General features: G+C 40.9%; 1 protein-coding gene across 1 annotated transcript in view; it reads left to right on the plus strand.

Annotated features, from left to right (window-relative positions):
• The first annotated feature begins 454 nt into the window (after nucleotides 1-454).
• The window catches only part of GMI1 (gamma-irradiation and mitomycin c induced 1), a 58,210-nt gene continuing 34,304 nt past the window's right edge, over nucleotides 455-24,360 (plus strand). The window contains exons 1-19 of the mRNA XM_087330693.1: nucleotides 455-559; nucleotides 1,622-1,953; nucleotides 10,620-10,652; nucleotides 10,740-10,826; nucleotides 11,397-11,452; nucleotides 11,536-11,619; nucleotides 11,796-11,868; nucleotides 11,954-12,009; nucleotides 12,333-12,438; nucleotides 13,184-13,252; nucleotides 14,171-14,257; nucleotides 14,386-14,436; nucleotides 14,694-14,817; nucleotides 17,754-17,818; nucleotides 17,905-18,033; nucleotides 18,779-18,869; nucleotides 18,954-18,988; nucleotides 19,343-19,415; nucleotides 19,580-19,759. Of these exons, the coding sequence (XP_087186819.1) occupies nucleotides 1,624-1,953; nucleotides 10,620-10,652; nucleotides 10,740-10,826; nucleotides 11,397-11,452; nucleotides 11,536-11,619; nucleotides 11,796-11,868; nucleotides 11,954-12,009; nucleotides 12,333-12,438; nucleotides 13,184-13,252; nucleotides 14,171-14,257; nucleotides 14,386-14,436; nucleotides 14,694-14,817; nucleotides 17,754-17,818; nucleotides 17,905-18,033; nucleotides 18,779-18,869; nucleotides 18,954-18,988; nucleotides 19,343-19,415; nucleotides 19,580-19,759 (1,729 nt within the window). The 5' untranslated portion in view covers nucleotides 455-559; nucleotides 1,622-1,623. The remainder of the gene's footprint in view (nucleotides 560-1,621; nucleotides 1,954-10,619; nucleotides 10,653-10,739; nucleotides 10,827-11,396; nucleotides 11,453-11,535; nucleotides 11,620-11,795; nucleotides 11,869-11,953; nucleotides 12,010-12,332; nucleotides 12,439-13,183; nucleotides 13,253-14,170; nucleotides 14,258-14,385; nucleotides 14,437-14,693; nucleotides 14,818-17,753; nucleotides 17,819-17,904; nucleotides 18,034-18,778; nucleotides 18,870-18,953; nucleotides 18,989-19,342; nucleotides 19,416-19,579; nucleotides 19,760-24,360) is intronic.

Genomic DNA, 24,360 nt, shown 5'->3' on the forward strand with positions numbered 1-24,360 from the left:
GATGATTGGGCACACACGAATACACACACACACACACACTCCGGAGACCATTGGGGGGGGGGGGTGACTTGGCACGCTTATCTAGCAAAGGACACAAGACACCACACCACGTCTGCTCGGATTCGGTAACGTTTGTCGTTTATCTCGGACACTCTCCGAGACCATTGGACAGGTGTCCGGAAGCTCTCTCCGGAATCTGATGAAAACTTTTGATTCCTCTTCTGCCCATCCCCATGGATCAATCAATCCAAATTCCAATCCAATCCAATCCAAATTCCAATCCATCATCATCTGTACATACATACTACATACACACATGGGATGGGGGTGGGAGGAGTGGTGGCTTTAGTAATTAAATGAGGAACAAAATAGCAATCAATTTTGCATGGTACCTTCCTTAACCCCACTGTCAGGGAATCTCCATGCTTTTCTGTTGTTCTCCCCTGCTCTTTCTTCCCCTTCTGTCCTTCCATTCCTGCTTTCCTTCTTTGTTTCATCAACCACCCAGTACCCTAAAGCAGAGTATATCATCTTTTTCTACCTGCTGGATCTTCTTCAGGTAATTACAATTCCTTTGCAAATTTCATTGCCCCTCTCCATCTGCTGCATTTCTCTTATTCAAGTGTTTTTAAAGTAAAATTCCTGCATTTTTTTTTTAATATTTATATTTGTCTGCCTTTATTTTCTTCTTTGATCCAGCTGCATGCTTCCCCTTTTGTGTAGTGGAAGGTCTATATATATTCGGTTTGTGAATGATTTTCTTGTGGGTTTAGGGTTCTCTATGATCTGCATGTTTATTCCGCCTCCTAATTATGTACCTTCATGTTTGCATTTGTTTTTCTATCATTCTTTGTACGCATCTTTTCAGTTCCTCGTATTAGTTTTAGGGTCTTTTAAATTCGCTACTGCACCACAGATGCCTCTTTTCAGTTTTAGAGTGTTTCTGCTTCATGTAGTTCTTGATATCGAATTTCAGTTTTTCTATTGTTGTATAAAGCTTTTCCTCTCATAGGTTTATTCTACATATTTTGGAGGTTAAAGGGCTAAACTTTGCTACTACGTAGCTCGTTCTTTTTCCAGGTTTAGCTTTTTATTTGCATCTTCTAGGTATTTTTTTTCAGATTTTAGTTTTTTTCTTTCCATTAAGCGGTTAATATTTTTCCAATTAGAGTTGTGATTTTTTTCTTGTTTCAAGCGTTTGTTTTCAGGTTCAGGGTTCTTTTCATCTTCTAACCCATGTGTTAGTTATGATGTTTTGGATTTTCTCGACTCATCTGAGTATTTTTATTAATCAGGCGCGAGGCTTCTTTTATGTATCATTCAGGCGGTTTTCCAGGGTTAGGTTTATCTTTTGCATTTTGCAAGTGTTTGTTTCAGTTGTAGGGTTTTCTTTCCTCAGTAAATAAGGTGTTATATTTCAGTTTTTGGGTTATATTTGACACTATTCAGATGTTGGTGTTCTAGTTAGGTTTTTGTTGTTATTATTGGTATATTCAGGTTTTTTTGTAGCAGCATAGGGTTTTCTTATTTTTCAGGTTCAGGGTTTTGTTTTTGTTCTGCTTTTATTCTCGAAAATTAATGTCTAATTCAGCTCTTCTTCTTTGTCTCATCATTCGTTCAGCTATGGCATCACCATTTCGTAAAAGGGCTTTCGAACCTTCGCTAGCTATTGGGTCGTCTTCGTCATCAGGGTTGAAAGCTCTGAAGTTAGCATTTGATCCCATAGACCTTGACATTCTGCTGCCCAATGGTGGGAGAGTTATTATCTCGGTGGCTGAGAGTGAAAAGCTTGTTGTTGCTTCTTTGATCAAACAAATACAAAAAAGAATACCAAAGGACATATTGGAATCGCTTAACTGGCAAAAAGTGTTCCTTGAAGATCCTGCTGGAAACAAACTCTTAGATGGAGAGTTTGTTTTCTCTCGTAATGATTTGCGGACGCTCTTCCTCCAGGCTTGTTTCATTGCTTTTGTGAAAAAACTAAGAAAGAAAAGAACCGTATTAATTTCTGTAAAGAGGTCATAATGGTGTATGAGATTGAACCAGAATGTTGTCTCATCTTGGAGAATAACGAGCCAAAAGAAATGAAATAAATGCTCTAAGAAAGGAAGAAAGGTTTAATGTCGTTTTAAGAGGCCAAGATGGCCCACAAGTCCAAACAAGAGATTACATCTTAAAATGTCATCTCCTCTTTGAGAACAAATAAAACAAACGTAACTTAGTAGAAAAGTAAATAAAGTAAAACGTGATTAAAGAATCTCATTCACGATACATGTAAGATTGTCTAGTCAGATAGCCTGTTTTTTTTTGTCTTCAAAAGATCTCTAGTATAGGTCCATCCAAAATGGAGAGGTCTCTCTGTAGTGAAAGAAGCACCTACAATGGTGAAGATAATGGCTTTTATCTGTTCATGACAAGGGTGATGAGATCATGGTCCATTAGGCCGGGCCTATTTTGTGACAAATTACTCTTACCTGATCAAGTGTAACCCCTTGCAATTTCTTGGTCTGGAGCACACTTATATTGTCCTTGATTGACCTGTAGAGTAGTAGTGATGGGGCTGCAACCCTCATACTAATATAAGGGTCAATTTCCTATACTTTTGAAGCTTTAGCAAGATTTGGCCAACATGTTGTGAATCGGCCGTCTCATCCTTTTATGAATGGTGGAGTCTACATCGAGGGTGGCATACTTCTCTTTGATGTGCTTGTGAAAATGCTCCTCACTTTCTATCTCTCCATCACATAACTTGTGAAATGTTCCAGCTTTAGGTATGCGACACACTCTTCTTGCTTCAATCTTTAGTTGGTGGGGGGCAACTTGGCCTATTGCTTTGTGAGCACTATGTGACATTTAGAGATTCTTTGTACCTCTATCTTTATTTGAATTCATCCTTTGATAAGTTCATAGAATGATTTTTGTAAGGCCATATTTGGAGGAAGAAGCTCCCTTGGTGTGATCTAAGTCCTGTATATAGATAGAACTTCCATAGATCTTGCTGCAATACCTTGTTTATTTTGTTACTTTGAAAATGTGTAGAATATCAAAACAGTGGCAAGTTCTCGACAATGAGGCTATTGTTGTTTAACCACTTCATCACTTGTATGTACCATGATCTTTATATGAATTGTGTTGTTGGCATTTGCTTTGATGCTTTAAACTCCTTGTGCATAATTCCATGAAGTGGCATGGTTTGAATCCATGAGGTTCATTGTCTAGAATAATGCTTCTATTGTCACGGGGCTGTGGCTACTTCAACATGGCTGGTTTCATGCGGTGACATGGTTTGCTTCCTGTTAACGAGGCTCATTGTTTGCAATAATGCATGTACCATCGTGGTGGTGTGTCCAATTCAATGGATGGTTTCATGTTTGGTAGATGCTTGCTACTTATCATCCATGACAACATGACTAGTGAATGTTGTATTTGTGTCCACATGTACATGTGGAGGCTTGGAGCATATATGGCTGCACTGTACATGAGAGTAGTGGTGAGTGTGGTTTTGGGTGACTATGATTTGCCATGAGGCTATAAAGTGTGCCCAGTGGCACTACAGTTCTAGCACAGCAATGGCTAGCGCTGCACATCCTTGAGTGAGTCAATCCTTGGTGGTCTGGGTCATAGAGAAGCTCCCCTTTGTGCTTGTCTATGCCTCCTTTATATACATAGGAATTCAGTACTTCAACTTGCTCTTGTAACAAAGTCAAGCCAGCTTGTCTGTGAGTTGGCCTAGATGTGTAGAAGAACATGTCTTTAGTCCTTCCTTGGTTTACTGTGAGCCCTTTTTGGTGGCAGAAACTATCTAGGCATGGAGATGATGTTGTAGAACTGCATGAGATTCAAACACCAAGATTATGTCATCAGCATAAAGAAGAATGTGGAACCTGATATATATAATATGTTTATTCCCTCACAGCTTGCACATGATGTACAATCCAATGAGGGTAGGGGAGAGTAGACATCCTTGCATCATACCAAGTGTGTTTGTGATTTCCTCTAATAGCCCCTATGGTCACCTAAGTTGTCCCAGCATTTGTTCATATATTACATATATGACCCACATCATGTCAAAACATCGCAAATCATGATGATCTGCTAGTAACACGTGCTAATGCATTCCTAGACAGAGAGGGATGTACCTGAAGTGGTGCTACATGTATCACAAGTCAATATACTCCAAGAGTAGTGGAATACCTGGTTTGGTAACACATGCCACATTTCAATGTAATCCGTGCATCAGAAAAAAAAAACATAAATAAAAGACTTTTTAGTGTGGTACAAAAATGTTATGGGGTGTTGCATGTTCTATAAAGGAATGGCTATGCGCTGAGACTAGTTTCATTTCCATCCTAGTTTCTCAAAAAGGAGAGGCCAAGTGTGTGTCCACATTCATCATCCCCCTTGTCCCTGAAAAAAGTCAGTGGTTATGTGTTGGTGAATGTTAACATTTTGTAACAAATGGGCTCCCGACCAGGACATAACAAAGGGGTTACAATAGATCAGGCAATAACAATGTCATGCCCTGGCCCCATGGACCAGGACCTCATCACCCTTTTCATTGACAGATAGAGGCGATTCTCTCCCGCCATTGCAGGTGCTTCCCTTGCTTTGGAGACCTTTGTTGACACCGGCGGTGCACAGTCACCATCAGTAGTCGACCAGGCACCACCTATTAGAAATATTGAGAATCGAGTAGATAGGTATATAGAGTTACAACTGCAGAGATGGATATATGAAAACAGAATTTCTATTACATATGAGAGTAGTTCAAAATGGTAGTTTTCCCATGCGCTCACACCTTAGAGCTTAGATAGGATATGGACCGGCTCACTACAAAATTAGTGGGGACTAATGATCGATCTGACCACTGTGTGAGAAAAGTGACTTATAATCTATGTTTGGTCTTAATATAAATGTGCAAGTCAGTTGACAGTAGTGGAGATATTCCTTTTCTGTCAATTGACTTGTCATTTAATATGACCCAACTCCCTAGGTACAGGCTAGTGCTAGATAATACTTATCTTGAAGTCAATGACGCATACTTCAAGACTAAGTACATCGTAACTTGCCCACAAAATATTCTAGCTGACTTGATTAGCCAATCCTTTTATCTATTTCTCTCTTTCCTAAATATATTGTGTCCTACGCATCTACGGTTTCCTAGATTAACACCTTATCGACCCATATGGTCGAGTTGCACACTAGCCGCTCCTCATTTGGGGCGCTATCACAAAATGTGCACTCTAAGAGCACATATGGGGATAGATTTACAACTTGGGGCTGATCATTGATTATATCTAACACGCCCCCTCAATGATCAACCCATTGAGTTCACTTGGAATTGGGCCAACACCTAGTCGTCGAAGGTGTTGTTGCAACTGTTCTGCTCCAAGCGCCTTTGTGAAGATATCTGCAGCATTTTCTGATGTTGGACAGTACTCAAGCTCCACAATCTCATCATTTATTAGCTCCCGCACATAGTGATACTGAATCTCTATGTGTTTAGTACGTGCATGAAATACGGGGTTCTTGGCAATGGCCATGCAACTCTGATTGTCACACCTCAATACCGTTGCCGTCCTTATTGGGACTGCCACATCCATAAGGATTCTTCTTAGCCAAACTACCTCGCATGCCGCTATGCATGCTGCTTTGTATTCTGCCTCCGTTGAAGATAGTGCCACTGTTGGTTGTTTTTTTACTACTCCATGAAACAGCTCCAGATCCTATTGAAAAACAATATCCAGAAACTGATTTTCTGGAATCACTATCTCCAGCCCAATCGGAGTCGCAATATCCACTAAGTTGGTCAATTGTTGGCTTGTAGAAGATTCCATAATTTAAAGTACCCACAATGTACTTTAATACACGTAGAGCAGCTTTCCAATGAGTCTCCTTCGGCTTGTTGCTGAATCGACTCACCACATTGACTGCAAAACAAATATCCAGCCTAGTGTTGCATAGGAAAATTAGACTTCCTACTAGTTGTCTATACTTCCTTATGTCAACCATTGGTGATGAGTCTTCTTGGGATAGCTTGCAGTTTGACTCCATTGGAGTCGACTTCGACTTGCTGTCCATCATCCCGAAGGTCTTCAAGATCTCTGTTGCATACTTTCTTTGTGACATGAAGATGCCGACCGAGGTTTGCCAAACCTCAATTCCAAGGAAGTAGTGTAGAATCCCCAAGTCTGTCATTTCAAACTCAGTTTTCAAACACTCTTGTGTTTGGCCAATGCACTCTTCATGGTCACCAGTAAGTACTAGATCATCCACGTAAATGATAATGATGACTTGTTTCCCGTCCTTCATTTTGACATACATACTTGCATCCGAAGCACATTGCTTAAAGTCGATTGATCGTAAGAAGCTGTCTATCCTCTTGTTCCAAGCTCTTGGTGCTTGCTTTAGACCATATGGTGCCTTCTTCAGCTTGCAAACTTTGTTTTCTGAATTCGGTATCTCAAACCCCGGTGGTTGTGTCACATATACCTCCTCCTTGAGATGCCCATTCAGAAATGCTGATTTGACATCCATTTGATAAATCGGCCATCCTCTTGAAGCAGCCAACGCTATGACCATTCGAATTGTTGTCATGCGAGCTGTCGGGGCAAATGTTTCTTGTACATCGAACCCTTCAATTTGGGAGTATCCTTGCGCTACTAGCCTGGCCTTGAATTTCTCCAAAGAGCCATCAGCTTTATACTTCACTTTCCATACCCACTTCGTGCCTATCACCTTCTTCTTTGTTGGCCTCTCTACCAACTCCCATGTGTCATTTTTCATGATGCTATCATATTCTGATATCATCGCCTCTTTCCACTTCGGGTCGGCCATAGCTTCCTCCACCGAGGTCGGCTCACTCACTGAGCCTATGATGTCCACCATCAGAGCCATGTTGACAATGTGGTCAGAGGTTCTTCCTTGCTCCTGTATTCTTCTTGATCTTCGTAATCCATCAGTTGAAGTTTCAGGAAACTCAACTTTAGGAGTATGATCATTGAAGAGTTGTTGAGCCCACTTAGGTATTTTCTTTACATGTGGGACTGGCATAGGCTGAACTAGTGAACCATTACCATCAGATGGTTCAGCTTCCTTTTTTGGATAATGGGTCGGGATTGGGTAAAATACTTCTTCAGTTGATGAGATAACTTGAGAATCGTTGTTCTCAGCTAGCTGTGGTTGTTCCTCATCGAACACCACATCGCGGCTTGTCAATATCTTTCTTGCCTCTGGATCGTAGAGTCGATAGGCCTTTGACTCTTCACTATATCCGAGAAAGATACACTTTTTGCTTTTAGCATCCAACTTCTTTCTGCTCACATCTGGAATATGTGCGTAGCACATACACCCAAAGGTTCTGAAGTGCAGCACTGAAGGTTTCTTGCCTGAATAAGCTTCTTGGGGTGTTTTCCCTTGAAGTGCCTTCGTGTAGCTCCGATTGAGGATATAAACTGCTGTGTTCACTGCTTCAGCCCAGAATGGGTCGGGCAGCGCTTGTGCCTTCAACATACACCTAGCCATCTCGACAACTGTTCGATTTCGACGTTCGACAACGCCATTTTGTTGTGGGGTGTAGGCAGTTGTAAGTTGGCGCTTAATTCCATGCTCTTTGCAATACTCACAGAATTCTATTGATAAGAATTCTCCACCTCGATCAGAGCGTAGCTCCTTCACTAACTTTCCAGACTCTCGCTCGACAAACTTATGCCATCTTTTGAAGATTTTAAAAGCTTCAGCCTTCTCCCAAAGGAAGTAAACCCACATCTTTCTGCTGAAGTCGTCGACTATTAGCATATAGTAGAGAGATCCACCCATTGCAGGAGTCACCATTTTTCTAGAGAGGTCAATGTGTATTAGCTGTAGAGGAGTCTTTGCCCGATTTTGACTCTCTTTTGGAATGGCTGATCTTTGATGCTTGCCCATCATACAAGCATCACAAACATGACTTAAGTCAGATAGGGTTGGCAACCCAACTACCATATTCGACTTCTTCATCTCCTTCAACACAGCAACGTTGAGATGCCCAAATCTCTCATGCCATTGCTTTGTGTTGGTACTTGTGCTGTGGTCAGTAGAAATGGTAAACGCGCTCAGCTCATAGAGATTGTTGCGCCTCACCCCTATTCCTACAACCTTGCCAGCAGAATCTGTTATTTCTGCACCCGACTTCTTGAATCGAACATCAAGACCCTTGTCAGTCAGTGCAGAAATGGACAGTAGATTCTTCTTCAGATCTGGCACGTATAACACTTGAGAGAGATGCTTTGTCCCACCGGTCGTTGCTTTGAGGGAGACGGTTCCGGTTCCTTTGGCCGGACATCGAGCATTGTTCCCGACCACAACATTGATGGGCTCTTGTAGAGGTGTCCAAGAACTGTACCAGTCACGATTACTGGTCATATGTCGGGATGCTCCACTATCGAGAATCCAAGACTCATCAACAACTTGAGTGTCAACTGAAGAACACACTTCTTCAGTTGCGACCCATAACTCAAGTTCATATACGACATTGTTAGCGGACTCGGGCTCTCTCCAAGAAGTCTTATTAGAACCATTCTTCTCATCCGCCATCTTCTTTCGACAATCCTTGATTGTGTGACCCTTCTTGTCACAGTAGAAACACGATCCATTGAACTTCTTCTTCTTCGGTATCCTATTCGCATTGTTTGAATTGGATGCCCCTTCACCCTTAGTCCTAGAGACAAATGCTGAATCTTCCCTTTCTTCTCTTGTCTTCAGCCGAAGCTCCTCTTCAAGCAGCATTGCACTTAGTTCATCAAATTTTAAAGGAGTGGGTCGAACCTGAGTGTTCAATGCTGTCACAATGCCATCATACTTGAAAGGAAGTACTCGAATGCACCGACGAGCCATATCCTCTTGAGAGACGACTACTCCAACAGCCGCCAACTGATCTTGAAGATCCTTAATCCTTTTTACAAAGGATTCTACTTTCTCTCCATCAGCGAGCTTCTCTGCAGCAAGCTGATTTTCGAGGTTTTGTATCCTTGTATAGTTTCTGGTCTCATACTGGCTGGCCAATATGCTCCAAGCTTCATGTGCCCTAGTTGTATGTTGCACTAGTGTTAGTACGGAGTCACATACACCAGTGACTATGGTACATAGTGCATCAGCATTCCTTCTCTTCCAGGCTCGAAGTAGATCAGCATTTGGAGGAATTGATGTGGTAGGGTGTGCAGGGTCAAAGGTTGCCATGGGCTCAGGGTCTCCCCCTGTGGGTCCCATGATTGTTTCCAACAACTCGTAGGAATCCAAAATGGCAGACATTTTGAACTTCCATAGAGTGTAGTTGGTTCCATCTAGCTTTCCATCAGACAATGGAGGTGGGCGAATGCGCAATGGAGCAGCTGCAACATTCGTGGACAAGGCCATTGATACTCTGTCTCTCTCTCTCTCTCTCTCTATTTCTCTCTGTTGCTAGACAGCAACTACCCGTATATACCTAATCTAGATCAACCTCTTCGCTCTGATACCATATTAGAAATATTGAGAATCGAGTAGATAGGTATATAGAGTTACAACTGCAGAGATGGATATATGAAAACAGAATTTCTATTACATATGAGAGTAGTTCAAAATGGTAGTTTTCCCATGCGCTCACACCTTAGAGCTTAGATAGGATATGGACCGGCTCACTACAAAATTAGTGGGGACTAATGATCGATCTGACCACTGTGTGAGAAAAGTGACTTATAATCTATGTTTGGTCTTAGTATAAATGTGCAAGTCAGTTGACAGTAGTGGAGATATTCCTTTTCTGTCAATTGACTTGTCATTTAATATGACCCAACTCCCTAGGTACAGGCTAGTGCTAGATAATACTTATCTTGAAGTCAATGACGCATACTTCAAGACTAAGTACATCGTAACTTGCCCACAAAATATTCTAGCTGACTTGATTAGCCAATCCTTTTATCTATTTCTCTCTTTCCTAAATATATTGTGTCCTACGCATCTACGGTTTCCTAGATTAACACCTTATCGACCCATATGGTCGAGTTGCACACTAGCCGCTCCTCATTTGGGGCGCTATCACAAAATGTGCACTCTAAGAGCACATATGGGGATAGATTTACAACTTGGGGCTGATCATTGATTATATCTAACACCACCGCCCCTCCATTTTGGATCAATCTATGTTAGAGATCTTTCAAATACAAAAGTTATAATATATCTAACTTAAGAATCTCACATGTGCCGAAAACCAGATTCTTTCGTCTCTTTTTATCTTATGTACTTTTATATTTACTGAGTAATATTTATTTTATTTTGGTTTGTTGTTCTCAAAGACGAGACAACACTTCAGATGTAATCTCTTATTTGGTCTTATAGTCCATTTCGTCCTCTTAAAAGACGTTAATATATCTTTCATTTCATTTCTTTCTCTCTTGATTTGTTGTTCTCAAAGACGAGACAACACTTAAGATGTAATCTCTTGTTTGGTCTTATAGGCCATTTTGGCCTCTTAAAGATATACCATACCTAGTGTCTTTATGTTTGAGGTATCCAATAATTGGGAGAGGGTGGGAGATGGTCCAATAGTTGGGAGAGAAACCTGGTTTAAGTGTTCATATTTGTTATACATTTCTGTTTCTCAGGATGGGAGACCAAATGCTATACATGGTCTTGAGGTTCGTAGTTGGATTTTGCAAATTGTTACTTTTGTTTTACTTTTTTTTCATAGTTCTCTTAGCTTGTCTTTGTTTGCTGATGAGCAGGATATGTGGAATGTAACTCCGGTTCCCGAGCTCTTAGGTGCTCTGCCTCAAGAATATACTCTGGAAACAGCATTGGCAGATCTTTTGGTGAATATTCCTTGTTTATGGACCATTTACTCTTTAAGTGTACTACACAATGTATGCACATAAATATATGTCTTAAAAAATATATTTTATTACATGCATATACGCATTCTTATTATACCTAGAGTGTTGATCGCAACCATCTGACAGAGTTGTTCTTGATAGTGTCAGATCTGGGCTCTTTATTAGGGATTATACCTGGTTCGGAACTCTACTCAGTTACATTGCAACATACCCTGCACATCATCTGTTGCAGCATTTGACACCTTTTAGGCATTTTTCTTTTCAAGTTATCTACGAAGAATAGACCTACACATATGTTATGTTCGATTATACGCGAATTCCAAAGTTATGCTTGAAGATTAACATTCACATCTCCTCCTAATTTCATAGCAACTTGTATGGTACCAGGCTTCATAGCACTCTATGGGAATAACTCCAATGCATCTTGATAGCAACTCACAAAACATAAAGCTCATTGCATATACATGTTCTGGCCATCCTCACTAAATTTTAATTGTTTGTGATGTATTATGGAGTTTCTCTTACATGATCAAAATTGTTCTTCTTCAGGATAACTCCCTTCAAGCAGTTTGGGCAAATGCCACTAGTGAACAACGTTTAATAAGGTTTCACATTATTTTTTGGTCCAGTGTTATCTCATGTTTTTCTCTCTCCAAGTTGATCTAATGGAATGTCCCGATGTTTACAGTATAACAGTAAATACTGATAAAATTACGATTTTTGATAATGGCCAAGGAATGGACAGTTCTAGAGAAAACTCAATTGCGAAATGGTACATAATAATTATCATATACACATTTCTTTAAAATTGAGACAGTGTTTTTCATAATATCAATGATAATTGCTTTAAAGTTCAGAATGCTGTAGATATGAGATTTCAGAATAATCAAAAGATAAACTTACCTCAAAACAATCTCGATTGACACTTGTGTACTTTCATGTTTACAGGGGGACAATGGGATCCTCTAGCCACCGGGGTGTTAGATCATTGGCTGTAGGAGGAGACCCTCCTTTTCTTAAGGTCTGAAATAGTTCGTATTAGAAACTCAATAGATGGTTATGTTTGCAGGCATGTATTCATGAAATACTTGTACAATTGTTTGCAGCCCTATTTTGGAATGTATGGATTCGGTGGTCTTATTGCCGCAATGCACCTAGGAGAGTATGTTGTAACCATGGGATTTGTTAAATAGTAATTTTCTTCATGATAGGAATGATTGTCTGTCTGTCATATACAGTTCTTAGAGCATTACATTTGTATGTTTATATTCAATCATTCATGATCATGTATTTCTTTTTGCCCTGAAGTTTTCATGGGTTTCTGAAAATGTTTTTAATGATCACGAGAGTAAGCTTTTATCACATCATTTCACTTGGTGAGAAAGCTGGATTCTCCAGGGTGGTTCTAGAACCTGGAAAAGAAATATTATATTTTAAATATTGAAGTCATATGTTGCACATGTTGATTATGTTTTAACTTAATAGTGTTGCAGCTGTTTCATCGAAGACAAAGTCATCAAAGAAGGTTGTTACCTTGATGTTAGAGAAGGATAAGTTAATGGAGCGATGCAAAACTGATCGTGTGTGGAAGGTAGAACTAGGATGTCTATTATAAATGGGGTTATGCTTTGAATCTGGTTCTTTGTCTATTGCACAAAATAATAATTCAGAAAATTTTAAAGAAGAGTATTTCAAAGAAGGTGGCACGTTTGTATCTGTTAAAAGGTGAATAACGTCTTAATTGAGAGAAGAATTAAACTTCGGGGACAGGTGGTTATTCACAGCTAAACTCTTCTCAACATTATTTCTTACATTTTAAATACTGAAGATCTTGCTATTGTTATCGAAGACTAAATCATAGCGTTTTCATTCAACACAGTTGCCCCACTGAACTGAATTAGTGGAAACATAAATCAAAAGACAAGAAACAGGGAAAATAATTATTTTCTTTTGTGTCAATTGTCTATTTGTTTCTTTTCAATGATTTCCTCCTCACATGATTCTATTTCCTCCTAGTAAAATAAATCTCTCAGGCATAAATGAGGTGGTCGGCAGAGAAAAAACTGGAGTTTCCCCAATATAGCCACTTATCTAACAATTGGCAAGGAAAATCTTGTAAGAAATGAATATCCAAAAATAGGCATCTCTGTAAGAAAATATGGTCTATTAGAGGCCTATGACTTTCTATATTTTTCTCCCAACCAAAGGTTTTTTTTCCCACTGCAAACATTATTGAGCAATGTATGAAGTGCATGCACTAACAATTATGTCATTAAGTTTATGTTATTTATTACATGTCATACTTTATTTTGGGAATTAATTTTTATGATTTACAGACACGAGGAGAGTATCGGGATCCCACAACCGAAGAACTTAAAAAATCGACACATGGCTCCTTCACAAAGGTTAGTCCTCATTTTTCTTTCAAATAATATGATTGATGAGGTATTGCTGCAATATGATATATGGACAATAACTTGTTCCATTATATCCCACCTCTGTATCAAAGATAACACAATCTATTAGATGCTTATCAGTGATCATGTCTTGTGTTCAAAATGGATGGAATGATGTCATCTTTGCAGAAACTGACTAAGCAAACATGCCTATTACTGCTCATCAAAATGAATTTGAGGGTGATGGTATCTTTGCGATCAGCAATATGTAACATGTGACCGTATCTCTCTACACGTCTAAAAAAGGGAGGTCTCCATATGAGCTGTGTATTTGTAGAGGAACATATGGCATAAACATTGCTGATTAATTTTTTTGCCAATCCCAAGCTACAGCAAAGAGAGCTTGTTTGTAGCCAATAGTCTGAGCCCTCCCTGAGCTCATGGATAATCCTGTAAGATACCACTCTGTAAAATATTGGTGGAGTGGATGAGGGTTCACCTGATTTACCCTTCCTTTCCTGGCCGTTCCCTGGAATAGAATCAATATTAGTTAGGCCTTTAAATTGTGCACCCAGGTAATATAGCCCAACAATCCAATGCCTTGTTTTCTAGGACAGTGTTATGCGATTTATCATATTACCATCAAAGAGAAACGTGTCTAATGTAACCATTATTTATTGGATGTTGCTCACATATTTCTTCTGATTTAGTCTGCCAGACTTTAGTGCACAGCAGGATCTTGTGTTAGAATTTTTTGTTTATCTGCATGCACCTTTTTTCTGCCTATAATTAGAACTCCAAGACTTGATATTAAGTGGAAAAACTGGATTTCTGGGTTCTATATAAAGCTATATATTCACTTTATTCTATTGCTATGATAAAACATATTAAGCAGGTACTGATTTTGGGGAATCATTATTTCTGCAGGTTGAGTTGTCAAAACTTAAGCGGAAATTGTGGGATGAAAACCGTTTAAAGTGTATGCTGAAGGATATCTATTTTCCATATATTCAGGTTGATTATGTCGAAGGTTGATTATGTCGACCACCTCATTTATGTCTGAGAGATTTATTTTTTGACGTTTTTGTTTCTTAATATGCTTGAGAGATTTATTTGAATGTTTTCTTCTTTATTATGAACAGTGTGATATAAGCGACACTTCGGAAAGAACCACAACACCAGTTCGTTTTGAGGTTCGCTTGCACAATCTCATAACTTCTTTTGTTCAAAGGATTTTTCTTTCAGAAGAAGGTTCGCAACTATTGGATAATTGTGTAATATTTAAGTGTACTGGAGGTTGTAGAGCAGTCAGAGGATGTGATGAAAGTAATGAATTTCTTTATATAACCATAAGGTAGAATCTGATGCTTCCGTAAGAATAAATCCCTGTAGCTAGCGTAGTTTTTACAAGTTTTGTGCACTTCTGACATCCATCCATTGACTACTTTAGGTGAACGAAACCGATCTGGCAGAAGTGGAAGGTGGAGAGGTTGCTCTCACCAACATGCACTCTGGAAATGGTTATCCATTTGTTATTGATTTGCATTTGCAGAAACAAACTCAGAACTATGAAGGTAATAGTTGCGTGTCTTTCTTGCTTCAGGACATATAATATCAATTTTTATCTGGATCAGTTTGAGCTAATCTTTTGATTAATCAGTGCGCCATGCTAAACAAAGTATGTAATCTTGATATCAATTCCCGTGAGCAACAAAATTATATATCACCTTGTAATCTTATGAACTTAAATGAAATCAAGGGAATATGTTTACTGTGGATTTCTATCAGATGTCATCTAATCTCATGGGTAAGAACTCTTTGATGCTTGAGATTTCATTTGTCTATAGTCCAGAGCAGAAAACATTCTGTTAGAGGACTGCTTTCACCTATAACAGGACCTCGATGTCTTTCTGAAACACGTCTCTAATTGAGGAATTCCTTGTGTTGACATGTCTATATTGCAGACAATGAATGTAGCCATTTTTTCAGATACATTGCCTCCTATTTTGATACAAATGATGTTGATAGTACTTGGTATGAGTTCTTCTCATCTTTTGACTACAAATAACAGAAGATACTTTTTTATAAGTATACCATAAGCTTCACATATTGCAAGGAAGAGAGTCGTAGATCGAGAAGTAAATCAAGAACCCTTAGAGATGAGGAAATGATGCCCTCGGTTTCAAGTGAGTGGGAACCATAACAATTTATACCCTTAATTTTGTGAAGCTCTATATTATCAGTTTTGATGAGAAAATGTTCTTCACAATTCTCATTAGAAGCATAAAACCACAATATATCTTACCTAACAATTAAAGAGAACAGTTTGCTTTGCAATTTCTTGAATTTCAGAGCTTTTAATGCTGCATAAGATTAATGAAGGAAATAAAGATAAAAGAAATGAACTATATTAACGAAGGCCTAACATGGATTACATGTTACTTCTTCATTTTGCCTAAATGATACATTATTGCCAAAGAGTTTTCGTTTAGGTCTCCAGGCACAATACTATTGACTATAATATGACATCGAGAAGAAAATTTAGGCATGGATGCTATTTGAAGGGTTTGACATGGTTTCCCATTCTTCTTGGGTGAGTAAACAGTGGAATACACACGCTCCTACACATACCTATGAGTAACATTTACAGGACCTAGGTTCCAGCTCGTGCCCGACTTTCCAGTTGGCGCTCTCGAGAGACAATGTGCACATTTGCAGTTCCAAGAGCCACAGAACTAAGTTGTGGTTATTTGATACACTTGTCGCACCAACTCTTCTCTATGGAGTAGAAACGTGGGGACTGAGTCTTAACAAGGCGAACTAGTGTCAATGATTGCTTGCATTAGAAGGAGCAAAGCATCGGTGCCCCATGATATAATCCGGGCAGAGATGGGAGCAACATCTATAATCACCGAGGCATTGTTCGATCAATGACATGTATCCAACGTCTTTGGGAGCTCTCGAAATGAAGGTACAATTGGTTGAAAATGGAGACATTCATTGTTGGTATGCTGAAATGCAGCAATGGTTCGAGTCACATGGCATGAGTATAAATGCACTACCCCCATTCCAAAATAGCTTGGACCCTTCCCATCTAAATATGACCAGAGTGGAAAAGAATAGAGTGATTCGAACTGATATTATTAACTTGGAAAACAAGATAACATGAATCAGCCCCAAAATTTCACTTGGTACGAAGATGGCCCACTACAAGACACTTCTTACACACATCAGAGGATGTATTGATCATTAGGCCACCTTATATGGACATACATCTATCCTATGCACTGTGCTGTGTGATAGGGCAGCTGCGAACTTCATCACATCAACTAGAGATTGAGGTAGGAAGTTATATACAAATACCTCTAGAAACAAGAATTTGCCAATATTATCATCACGGAGTGGAATACGAAGAACACTATGTTTGTCACTTTAGTGTCTTTTATGAAATCAGAGGGAGATACCATTGCCTCTATAAACAAGGCTTTGGCCCGTTACACAAGGTAATGGAATATGAGGACAAACATTGCTAGAACTCAAGAGACATAGGGAAAAGTTGTTGAAGGACAATTATACAGCCACAAAGCTCATCCACAAAGGACAATCACAACTTTCTTTAGCCCCATCACTCCTACTAATGTTACGAGGCAATCAGAGGATACACAAATGGGCTCCCGACCAAGACAGAACAAAGGGGTTACAATAGATCAGGCAATAGCAATTTGTTGTGCATGTAGGCCCCGGCCCCATGGATCACGACCACTGCACACTTGTCATCGACAGATAAAGGCCATTATCTCCCACCATTGTTGATGCTTCCTCCGCATCAAAGACCTCTCCATTCTGGATCGACCTATGCTAGAGATCTTTCGAAGACAAAAGTTACAATATGTCTAACATGTGCCGAAAACCAGATTCCCTCGTCTGTTTTTATCTTATTCACTTTAATATTTACTGAGTACTACTTAATTCTATTTTGATTTGTGGTTCTCAAAGATGAGACAACACTTAAGATCTTGTTTGGTCTTATAGGTTATTTTGGCCTCTTAAAAAACGTTAATATATCTTTCTTTCTTTCTTTCTGAAGTGTGTTGCAATATTCAAATATGAGTTTTGGCTCTTTGAGTTTCAACTGTTCTTTGCTGATTGCTGGCAAGAGAATTAGTTTCATACTAGGATCCAAGCAAGCTTGAAAACAATTTTTTTTATAGCTGGAATAATGTTATGAAAGATGGGTCTTGCTGCCATAAGTGTGAAGAAAGCTTCATCTCATCTGTTATCCTATAAGGTATCCTGTTTGAAGGTCCTTGACAGTCTTTTGTCTCCCTTTCAATTTGTGTTTGTCCATATGAACTTCACTAAACTGCCTTTGTACAATTTATAACACGGACCAATAGTTTTCATATTTATTCTGAAATGTACATAGGCTTGTAGTTATTTTGAAATTCTTCTAGCAGCTCAGCTTTTTATGACAATTACTACTGGATAAATCTGAATGCAGGCTATGCAGATTCAGAGAATGAAATCATGGAAGCAAATGCTAGTATCAAATGTTTATATTTTCCTATACGGCAAGTATGTGATGATGCTTACTTCTACACTGTAAACTAAATTCCACATTTATAGCCTATATTTCTCACATTCTTTCTGGTTTGTTTAAGGGAAAGGAAAGCATAGACGTTATTCTTGAAGAACTTGAAGAAAAGCAAGGTCGAAATATTCAGACATTTGAAAACTTCCCAAGAGTTTCTATACGGAGACTTGGAAGATTACTTCCTAATGCAAGATGGGTATGTTTATATGGTGTATCTTTAAAGAGTGATTGCTTGGTTATTTACGTATCTCTATAGGGAATTTGGGTCCATGAACAAATATAGTGTCTGCCCACTGGGTATGATTCCAAAAATGCTGGTGGCAGATATGTAATGTAGGTAGGTCTTCTGATGAAACAATAATGAATAACAAAGGCCCATTTGAGATATATTTTCGTGCTTATTAATAAATTAATCACTAAGTATTTGCCTGGCCAAGGATATTGTATGACCATTATTTTCCCGATAAAGTAGGTATTGCCAAGTTATCATTTAGAATATATGATCTTGAATCATATCTGTAATACATGTAAGCTCAGAATTATAATCCTTTTGATACCACTCATAATTTTGTACGCATTTAGAAACTCTGTTGCTCAGTAATCTAGTGGGTGAAAGCAACATCTCATTTCGTGTTAGGAACCTGAAGAATACAGACTAATCTAATTCCTACATCAAGAAATCATGAACTTATTCATGATAAGAAATCCGTGTCTTTTACACTGATCTTGAGTCATATCAATCAAAAGACACGGTTTTAGTTTCTATGTGTTAACTTGATGCACACTTTTGAAAAGTATTGGGTCTGGCAAATTGATTTGTGCTTTTTTATGATGTCTTGGAAAGAATTATTTTATACGCTGTTGAGAAAATATGGAGTATACTAAAAAAATGTTGGTATTTTTCTCTATTTGACTTTCTTTTTATCATTTTACCATTATAGCAAAAACTTCCATTTATGGAGGCAAAGAGAAAGAAAGCAGACAAGGCAACTGTGCCAAAAATATGCTTTGATCGGGTGAAAGCTTTTATTGGTAAGTATTTAAATGCACTATCCATTTTCTTTTTTAGCTAGGTCTGCTGTATGTATTGCTGAAAGCTTACTTTCTTGATTGCAGACACAGATGCTGGGTTTGTGCCAACAGCATCAAAGGTGATCTGATGCTGGATTTCCAGTAAAATAAATTTTGTACTGTTTAGCTAGTTATTTCAAAGGACCTAGACAATAGTTTCAGCTATTAGACTGCTGAGAGGGCCATAATGGTAGGCTATTTGAGTGATGTTTTGAATGGAGTCTATAATACTGTATTATACCCCAGGAAGAAAGACATGGTACATGTGTGCTTAATGGTAGGTAGAGAAAACAATGCATGCTTGTATGATAAATAAAGGAACTCATCACAACTTAATTTCTTTTAATTTCAGCGGGGCAATCAGAATTGAAATGCAAGATTTTTTGTTGGTGGTTTTGAGAAAAGAAATTGATTCTTTATTTTCTTGAAAACAGTTGGATCTCTTGAATGGGGACGTATTCACTACTGCACTTCAGAATTTGTGCTCACGTCGTATGAAACCTGATTGTAATATATTTCATCAGTCCTTCTATTTAATTCTCTGCATACCATTATGAGCTCCAATATTGTTTAGTCTTGCAAGAGATTCAATATTCATTTCTTCTCTCTTGTTTCTTAGCATTCTAGATATACATTATATGTAGGTCTATCTTTCATTTTTTCACGTGCAGGTGTGAGCATTGATATTGTTCGATGTCGCAAATCTGTTAAGATACATGATGTTGAAAGAGAATATGAAGACTGGATCAAAGAAATGCACGACTTGTTTGATGAAGAAGTAAATTCTGTAAATGACACTGAAGGAACATTCTTAACTCTTACGTTGAAAGAGCTTGGTTTCTCACATGAAGGTCAGTTTTCAGTACAGAAACTAAATTGAAATTGTTAATATACTTTTCTGCAATTCTTATATTTCTTTCTCTGATGTAATCTCTTGTTTGGTCTTATAGGCCATTTTGGCCTCTTAAAAGACGTTAATATATCTTTCTTTCTTTTTTTCTTTCTGAAAATTCCATTTTATATCTCTGAATCCATGTGTTAATGGCTCTTTTTGTAAATTCTTTTGTAGCTGAGAACAGCAGAAAGTAATTTTATACTCAATTCTCTTAAGAGTAACTGAATGATGAGTACGAGGTGTGAATCTCATGTCGGGTTCTGTATAGTGACATTGAAACTGACTCATCTGTCAACTATTCCACAACTACCCGAAAAACCTCACTCTGCCCTACGTGAAGTTGCCACCCTGTGTTAATATCTGCTGAATCCCGGCATTAATGTCTGTGGAATCTCTATGTCCATCTTTGCATAATGAATATTAGTCTTTGTGTTACTCTTCATTGAATCTGTGTCTTATTCTCTGTCGAATCTCTTCTTAATCTGTATATTAATATTTGCTGAATCTCTATTAAAGTTAAATCTCCTTTTAGACAGACTTATTCTGGAAAGATTGTAATTGGAATTATTCTGGGAAGAGGAAAAATTGGCATGCACACAGACCAACGCATATCTAGGAGTAACATTCAGAGGGCCTTATCCACCTGTCAGAAGGCTTCGTATGATATTCAACCCTTAGTCTCTAAACTAGTTTAGTATCAATAGTAAGGTAGGGAAAAATCAAGATATCTTTCTTCCTGACCAAGACATTGCAAAGGGGATCCAGTGTTACCCGTTCCTTTGGGTGAACACCTTCGATAGATCTGCGTCTATCGGTCTTCAAGGGCGTGGTACGTGAAGGCTCGTAACAGAGGCGTCGAGAGAGATACAGGGCTCAGAGAGAAAACACTAGCGAGGTCTTGATAGACGTGGCAGCGTAGAACTCATAGGTATGGATCAAAGCACAGACTCATGCAGCAAAAATAGGCACAAATCAGATATATTACTATGACAGAAAAGATTACAGAACACGGCCTATGGCCGGTGACCTTACGAGTTTATCTAATTACGAATGACTAAGCTAGTGCTTCCGCCTATAGTTTTCTTCTCTCCCTCTCTGAGGTATTGCTCCTCGTTTAAATAACTTTTCCCCTAATACACAGCCGAGCCGTCGGTGGCCCGTGATACTCGGACTCGGTGTTTGCTAATTTCTTAATTTTACATTTCTGTCCTCTGGACAACACCTGGCACGCCCATGGGACAGGACCTTGTCCGTCGGACCCACGACTTACAAAATACTAACAATATTTCAAAATTGCCTTTTAGGCGTGATCCTCGTTTCATTCCTCCTTTAAGATGTCGAGGATGCTTTCGGGGTCCGGGGTGGTGGCAGGGTGGTCTGGTTGGATTGTCGGTGCGGGGGTTCGAGTTTGGTCCGGGGGTGGCATATCTTCTGGTGGGGGTGTGGGTTCGTGGGCGCTGACCTCTACTTCGACAGGATTTGGTACCGTGTGGGCGTCTATGGAATGTCTGTTGGCCGGGGCAAGTTCCTCCTGTGTCGTGTCCGTGATCTCCTTGCTGGGAGATTCTTCTTTCTGCTTTGTGGCCGTTGGAGGGCTGGTGGGGATGGCTGCGAGTCGTTCTCGTTCGAAGGCTTCTGCTTCTAGGCGAAACATCTGACCGTCATTGAAGTCCTCCATTATTTGCTCGATTGCCGCGGTGTGAGATTTTGCCAAGGACTGGTAATCCTCGGTTAAATCTGCGCGCAGGTTTTGAATGCTGGCTTCATCCATTTTGTAGAAGCCGCGGCCCTCCTTCCGTCGGTTCTCGGCATCGGCGCGTAAAATATGCAATTCGGAAGCTTGGGCTGCCCATTCGTCTCTTGCGTGACTTAATGTTTCCTCGACCTTTTTGGTAAGGTGCTGGCGCTGTTTCTCGATCAATATTCGGATGCGTGTCTCATCCATGCCGGGCTGTGCTCGGATGGCTGCTAATTCCTGTTTTAAGCCGTCGACCTCAGCCTGAATGTTCTGTGTTCTGAGCTCATAGATGGCTTGAGTGTTCTTTGCATCCGCGGTTACGAGCTTGAGAGCTTGCTCGTAACGCTTGGTGAGTTCTTCGGTGGCCTGCTCCCGTTCTCTCTGACACGTGGCCCGGATTTGTTCCCGTTTGACGATTCTCTCTTCTTGTAGGGCGAAGTAGGAATCCGATAAGGCGTCTTTTTGCTCCGAAAGTAGCTTGCATTTAATGAAAAACTCGTCAGCCATCTCTTTAAGGGTCGTACGTTGACTCTGCAGCTCGGCATTCTCCGCGTTCATCCTCTCCTCCCGTTGGCGATTTCTTTCCTCCTGCCGCTGGTTCTAGTCTTTTGCATTGTGGAGCGCGGCCTGTAGGTCTAGAACCTCCTTCTCTTTCTTCACCATTGTGGCTGCGTATTCCTCCAGCTTGCTTTTGAGTTCGGCTTCCTTGCCCGCGGCTTGCGCTTGTACCCGGCCCAGTGCTTCGTTCAGCTCGTGTATCCTTTGGTCGGCCTGGGCTCTTATCTCGGCCATCTGTTTGGAAGCTTCTTCTTTTAGGCGAGCCATCGCCTCTTGATGCCGTTGTTCGTGTCTCTCGGTTCGCCGTTGTTCTTCTTTAAGCTCCGCACGGTAATCCCGGAGCGGGGGTTTTGTCTGGGTTGCCACCTCCTTGGGTGCACGAGGTGGGGGTATCTCGGTCTTCTCCATGGGCGTGGGCGCCTCGGTTGTTGTGCAGGCATCGACCATTTGTAATGAGTCCATTTGTGTACTGGCCTGCACCTTCAGGATTGAGTCGGTGATGGTGCTTTCATCCATCATTGTTATGCGTGGAGGCGCTGGGAGGGCCTCGGTGGTCGTTACCGGAAGGCTCGGGAGTTGTTCCGACCGGTTTTGCTCCCAGGCTGCCAGCTTCTGGTTCGCAGCGTGCCATAGTTTTGTAGCCATCTTAGCCTGTTTTTGGGCTATTTTTATCTTCCGGGCCATGTCTTTGGCTGCCCGCGTAGTGCGATCTAGGTCCCGATATGCCTCGATAAGGGCTGTGTTCAACTCGGGGACCTCCATGAGGAGAGCGGCCTGTTTTGCCTGCTTCTTCCTACCAATTTTTTGTAAAGCCCTGTCCTCCTGGGGCTCAATTTCACCTATTAGTGCGCGTTGAATCATTTTTGTTTCGGCGTGCTCCTCCGGCATTCGAGCAGCTGCCGCGACTTGGGCTCTGGCGAGGAAGTCGACCAGCTCGAATGACGTACCGAGGCGTAGGAGCGCACTAAATTCGTAAGCCTCCGCGGGGAGGTCCTTATACCCGAGGACTTCATCCTCCGAGATCTGCGTTGTCTGCCCATGCTCGATCGTTCCCTGGTTCAGCGATGCCTCCTCAGGGGTGATGGCCAGGTTGCTCCTGTTGTGGCTCTTTCTGTTCTTCCGAGGACTCGCGGTTGAGTCGTCTTCTCTTGCTTGGCTGTGTTTGGGGTTCCGGGGCCGGTAGTGTCGTTTCCTCCGCCTGCTTCCTTTTTTGGGGTCGTGGTGGTGCAGCCTGCTGTGTGTTGGGGCGTGGGCTAGGTCCTGGGGACGTTACCGAGGGGCGCAACGTTGGCTGTCGAATGGTGACGTCATTGGCCATGTTGTCTTCCGTGGCTACCTCCTTCCATTCTTGGCAGGTCTCGGAAACTACCCTTTTTTGTTGGGGTTGGCCGGGTGGTGGTGCAGATGCTGTTTTTTGGTCGGCGGCAGGGGGTGAAGGCGATTTGGGCTCCTCCCATGCTTCGTGGCTGATGGCCACGAATTTCTCTCTCTGCCTTCGTGGTGGTGGTGGGGACGTGAGTGTGCGAGGGGAAGAAAGCGAAGAGGGTGGGTATAGAACCATCAAAAAGTGGGTAAGAACAGACAACATCTTCTTACCAGACTGAAATGAAGCTAAGGCGGCGCGGAGTCCCTCGCCTGTGATGATTCCCCAATCGATTCTGTTTCCTTCATACGCGCTGATGATGATGGCTGCCTTGTTCTGCGGCATGCTCGTTGGGTTCGTATGCACGAACGCATACTCCATTAATATACGAGCAATCTCCCCGAAAGCTTTGTTGGGACCGCCATATGTGCGATATGCCTTCCCTGAGGCTGAGTACTCACCGAAATACGCCTTCATCTTTGATGCCGGGGGTATGTCGACCTCATTGTCCCCTCCCCGTTGCAAGTCCAAAACAACCCGAAGCACGTTGTTGGTGATGGCTTCGGGACTTATACGTTTAGCCACAGTTTGGGCATTTGGGTGTGCGGGGGCATCGATGATCTTCAGGTAACCGCCCATTCCTCGTTCCTAGAGCTAGGCGCGGGTTTCTGTTGAGGCGGTAAGAGGCATGGTGGAGATGGAGGCTGGGTTCGACTGTGTGGAAGCGTGAAGCAAAGTGATGAGGCGAGGGCGAGCCACAGGAGGAACAGGAAGGGGAAGTCAAGCAGAGAGGTTATGAGAGCGAAAGAGGGCTTGAGAGCAAGAGCGCTTAGCGTGATGAGGGCGAGACGGGGTTTCTGAGCTTGAGAGCGATGGAGATGGGGAGCGATAATGGTCT

This window comes from Azolla caroliniana, unplaced genomic scaffold (genome assembly GCF_043228905.1).
Source record: "Azolla caroliniana isolate FFs.n. ecotype wild unplaced genomic scaffold, voAzoCaro1.0.p SCAF_14, whole genome shotgun sequence".
Classification (NCBI taxonomy): Eukaryota; Viridiplantae; Streptophyta; class Polypodiopsida; order Salviniales; family Salviniaceae; genus Azolla; species Azolla caroliniana.